Source organism: Rhincodon typus, chromosome 46 (genome assembly GCF_021869965.1).
Source record: "Rhincodon typus isolate 14 chromosome 46, sRhiTyp1.1, whole genome shotgun sequence".
Classification (NCBI taxonomy): Eukaryota; Metazoa; Chordata; class Chondrichthyes; order Orectolobiformes; family Rhincodontidae; genus Rhincodon; species Rhincodon typus.
The window spans coordinates 6,510,026-6,515,428 of NC_063377.1; the positions used below are offsets into that span (position 1 = coordinate 6,510,026).

At 54.2% G+C, this 5,403-nt stretch overlaps 1 protein-coding gene across 1 annotated transcript in view; it reads left to right on the top strand.

Annotated features, from left to right (window-relative positions):
* Positions 1-4,278, top strand: part of LOC109926288 (tripartite motif-containing protein 46-like) — an 11,471-nt gene extending 7,193 nt beyond the window's left edge. The window contains exons 3-4 of the mRNA XM_048620290.1: positions 2,556-2,853; positions 3,840-4,278. Coding sequence (XP_048476247.1) covers positions 2,556-2,853; positions 3,840-4,278 — 737 coding nt within the window. The remainder of the gene's footprint in view (positions 1-2,555; positions 2,854-3,839) is intronic.
* Positions 4,279-5,403: the final 1,125 nt, after the last annotated feature.

Below are 5,403 nucleotides of genomic sequence, written 5' to 3' on the forward strand. Positions count from 1 at the left end.
CAGGGACAGCACGGGGTTAGATACAGAGTAAAGCTCCCTCTACACGGTCCCACTAGTCAGTTATTGAACATCTCTGTCTGTTTTAGGTGCTACTGCATTGCCCAGGACCCCAGGCGTTCTCTCAGGCCCAGGGCCCGGGGATTAGACCCTACGGAACCCCCTTCTCCCTCACCACGAGTAGCAGGCTTCTTCTGAGACTGTAGGCCGCAATTTCAAACAAGCTGAGGCAGCTCCAGCTAAAGTAGGCTGAGGCCTGGCTTGTTTCTGTATGCCTTGTCAATCCCGGATGCTCATCGGGGGGCGGTTTTAAATGCTCTCTGTCTGTTTTGCGTTTACTTTCTGTTTTTTTTCCCCCGTTTCTCTCTCGCTGTCTCCCTCTGTTTTCACATTTTGAGCGTCCTGGCCATGTTGCAGTAGCGCTGACAACACAAAATGGCGCCCCTTCACAAAATGGCTGCCGCAATGGTTTGCTGGTTATGTGTTTATCGAACACGTATTTGACTGTGGATGATCGATGGGGGTGGTGGGGGCTGCAGTCGAGGGGCGCGGAGGGGGTGAGCAGAAGGTCCACCGTCAGCATAGAAGCCCTTTTGTCCCTCAATAGCGCCACAGGCCCCCAGCTTCGGCCATTTTGCGATGGCAGCCCATTTTCATGCACATTGACGGCAGAGGGAGAACTTTGAATTCAATTTCTTTAAAAAAGCCTGGAATTAAGAGTCTAATGATGACCGTGAAACCATTGTCAACTGTCATATAAACCCACCCAGTTCACTCATTGTCCTTGAGGGAAGGAATCAGCAGTTCTTTACCTGGTCTGGCCTACACGTGACTCCAGACCCAAGTGTTTGACTCTTATCTGCCCTCTTGGCAATTAGGGACGGGTAATAAATGCTGGCCTAGCCAGAGACGCCCTCATTCTGTGAACGAATGAATAAAAACTTTCATTCTGCACATCAACGCCATTTTCTTCTGGCTTTGTGGGATGGACGAGCAGAGGTGAGTTGGTGGCTTTTGGATTTTGTCACTTCTGGTCCTTTCTGTGGAATTATTTTGGGGGGGGAGTATGTGTTGAAACACGGTTGTTTTCGAATGGGGTGGCGTGGAGAGGGACCGATTGGAGGGAATGTGGGCTAGCCCTCACAAAATGGCCGACCGTCTCAAACTGGCCGCCTTCTGTAAAATGGCCACCCTTCACACTATGGCTACTACCACAAAACGGGACTCGGGGACTAAACAGTACCCCTTTCACAAAATGGTCCCTCTTCACAAAACGGTCCCTCTTCACAAAATGGTCCCCCTTTCACAGAACGTCCCCCTTTCACGAAACAGTTCCCCTTTCACAAAATGTCCCCCTTCCACAAAATGGCTGTTCTTCACATAATGCTCCCTTTCACACAATGGCCACCTTCACCTGCACCTCCGCTAATGTGGTCTATTGCATCCGCTGTTCCCGATGTGGCTCCCTCTACATCGGTGAGACCAAGCGGAGGCTCGGAGATCGCTTTGTAGAGCACCTGAGCTCTGTTCGCGACAAACGACAACACCTTCCAGTCGCGAACCACTTCAACTCCTCGTCCCACTCCCTGGGTGACATGTCCATCTGGGGCCTCCTCCAGTGTCACGATGACACCACCCGGAAACTGGAGGAGCGGCACCTCATATTCCGCCTCGGGAGCCTACAACCCAATGGTCTCAATGTGAACTTTACAAGCTTCGAAATCTCCCCAACCCCGGCCTCATCCCATGACCAACGTTACCTCTCATCCACGCCTCCATGGCCTGTCCATCTTCTCTCCCACCTATCCGCCCCTCCCACCTCGCTGACCGATCCCCACCACTACCTACCTACACTCACCTATCACCATCCCACCTACCTTCCCCAGCCCCATGCCCCCTCCTCTCTATTTATTTCAGAGCCCTCTTCCCCCTCCCCCATTTCTGAAGAAGGGTCTAGGCCCGAAACGTCAGCATTTCTTGCTCCTCTGATGCTGCTTGGCCTGCTGTGTTCATGCAGCTCCACACCTTGTTATCTCAGATTCTCCAGCATCGGCAGTTCTTACAAAACGGGGTCTTGTTGACCGAATGACGGCGGCCCGTCACGGAACAGGCCCCCTTCTCAAAATGGCGGCCCTGGCACGCCGCTCCCTTTGGCTACCATCACAGCAGGCCTGCCGCTCACAGTGTGGCTGTCCTTCACAAAATGGCTGACCATCACCAGCTGACCTCGACCCCCTCGGAAGGTGAGGAGTTTGATCCCCACGCTGAGAAGACGTAATACGAACGGCAACAGGTTTTCTGACTGCTTTTTTTTTAATCTCTCTCTCTTTTATCTCTCTGTTGTCTGTCCATCAAATACTTCATTCCCTGTCTCTTTTCCGTCTCCAACCTCCATCTTTTCTGACGCACTCTCCTTCGGCCAACATAACTCTCGCTCTTGACGGCTCTCTTTCCTGTTCTGTTGTCGTTATTCTTCACTTGTGTCTGTGTTCGTGTCTGTTGCCTCGTTCACCCCTACATTTCCCATCAACCCCCTCTCCTTCTCCTCCGTTCTCCAGTCCTCCACTTCCTCCTGGACAACAAGTGGGGCTATAGTCAGGACCGCCTCATCGTCAGCAAGGACCAACAGGCTGTCCGTAGCGTTGCCGGTCTCCCCATGCTCTTCGCGGCCGAGCAGATCATGACCAGCTGCCACTTGTGCATTGACCTGGTCGTTGGCGACGTGGCCCTGACTCAGGGCAAGCATTACTGGGCGTGCTCGGTCGACCCAACCTCCTACCTGGTCAAGGTCGGGGTCGGGCTGGAGAGCAACCTCCTGGAGTGGTTCCAAGTGCCCCAGGACGTGGTCAGCCCCAGGTACGCACGTCCATCGCTCACCCACCACCCTCCTCATCGCATGACCCGCGCACACCCGCCGCGCTCGGAGCTCTGCTCGTCTGCCAATGGGGCATCCACCATCCCGTCATTGCATGGGGTTTTGGGGAGGGGGTGGGGTGGGGCGTGGAGTGGGGTCATGTTGACCCCGCCTTCGAGCCGAAAGGGGAAGGTGCACAGGAGATCGTGACCTTAGAGCCTCACAAAACGTTTCCACACTGCATCACATGGCCTACAGGGTCTGTTCAAACAGGGCCCGCCTTGCAGGGTCCGTTCAAACAGGGCCCGTTCAAACAGGGCCCAGCCCGCAAGGCCTGTTCAAACAGGGCCCGGACCGCAGGGCCCGTTCAAACAGGTCCTGGCCTATAAGGCCTGTTCCAACAAGGCCGGGCCTGCAGGGTCCTTTCAAACAGGGCCTAGCCTATGTGGCCCATTCAAACAGCGCCCGACCTACAGGGCCTGTTCAAACAGTGCCCAGCCTACAGGGCCCATTCAAACAGGGCCTGGCCGATAAGGCCTGTTCAAACAGGGCCGGGCCTGCAGGGTCCATTCAAACAGCGCCCAGCCTGCAGGGCCTGTTCAAACATGGCCCGGCCCTACGTGGCCCGTTCAAACAGGGCCCGGCCCTACGTGGCCTGTTCAAACAGGGCCCGGCCCTATGTGGCCCGTTCAAACAGGGCCTGGGCCTATGTGGCCCGTTCAAACAGGGCCTGGGCCTATGAATCTGCAAACAGACCAAGCGCAGATATTTAAAGTGCCGCAGACAGCACGCCTCGAGTCTCCGGCTAATAGCAGGTCTATTTCCGCAGTGAGGGACATGTCGAAGTTACAGCTGAGGGATAAGCCTGTCTCAGGCCCACGGAGAGAATGACCCAGCTGTCCTCCATCAGGCTGAGGTAGTGGGTGGGTCCTTGGCCCGATGCTGGTGTATGTTTTCCACCCCCCTTCTCTCTCTCGTTCTGCCACAGGTACGATCCTGACAGTGGGCATGACAGCGGGGCCGAAGATGCCACAGTGGATGCATCTCCCCCCTACGCCTTCCTGACCATCGGCATGGGCAAGGTCCTGCTGCCCCAGGGCTCCCCCCTGCCCTCCCGCGACCCGTCGGCTGGTACCGCGCCCTTGCCCTCGCGGCTGGGGGTCTGCCTGGACTACGAGAGGGGGCGGGTGGCGTTCTATGATGCCGTGTCCTTCCGGAGCCTCTGGGAGTGCGGGGTGGACTGCAGTGGGCCCGTCTGCCCGGCCTTCTGTTTCGTGGGCGGGGGTGGACTCTACCTCCAGGAGCTGGTGGCATCCAGGCCTGAGCCGAAGGCCTCAGGCTGTTCCACGCACAAAGGTGAGGAGATCAAAATGGAAGCCAGTCCGACTACGACCTCCCCCCTCCTTCCCCCCAAGACTCCCTGTTAGCTCCCCACCCGCCAAACCACATCCCTACGAATCAGAGCGGGAATGCCTTGCTGCAATCGCGGAATATTATCCACAGTTTTGGCCTCCTTTATGTGAGGAACGATAGGGAGGGAGGCATCTGATTGGTGTTGAGAGAGGCCGGATGATTAGGCCAATGTTCGCTGGGTGTTTAGAAGAATGGGTGGGATGTCTCACCTTTCCTTGGGGAAAGGCAGGGAGAATTTTCCCGATGACACGGGGTGGGGGGAGCCCAGAACTGGGGGAGTCACATACAGCGTGGAAACAGACCCTTCGGCCCAACCACTCTGTGCCGAACGTAATCCCAGGTCCCACCTGCCTGCTCCTGGTCCCTTTCCTATTCATGGACCTATCCGTTTTTAAACTGTACCCACGTCCGCCACTTCCTCAGGAAGTTCATTCCGCACACGAACCACCCTCTGTGTAAAAAAAAATGCCCTTTGTGTCTTTTTTAAATTTCTCTTCTCTCACCTTAAAAGTGTGCCCCAAGTCTTGAAATTTTCCATCTTAGGAAAAAGACAACTACCATCAACTCTATCTATGCTTCACATTATCTTATAAACTTCTGTCAGGTCACTTCTCAATCTCCTATGCTCCAGTGAAAAATATCCCAGCCTATCCAGTCTTTCTTTTTAATTCAAACCTTCCATACCCTGCAACAACCTGGTAAATGTGTTCTGAACCCTCTCCAGCTTGATAATACCCTTCCTATAATTGGGTGACCAGAATTGGACTCAGTATTCCAGAAGAGGCCTGACCAATGTCCTGCACAACATCAATATAACATCCCAAGTCCTGTACTCAAAGGACTGAGCAATGAAGGCAAGCCTGCCAAGTGCCTCTTTAACCACCCTGATAATACGTGACTCAAACAAACTTTAAAGAATTATAGACCAGTACCCCTAGGTCCCTCTGTTCTACAATACTACCAATAATTGTATAAGCCCTACCCTTGTTCGTTATACCAAAATGCAATACCTTGCATTTATCTAGATTGAACTCTATCTGCCATTTCTCAGCTCATAGAACCATTTAGTAAAATAAAATAGAATACCTACAATGTGGGAACAGGCCCTTTGGCCCAACAAGTCCACACTGACCCTCAGA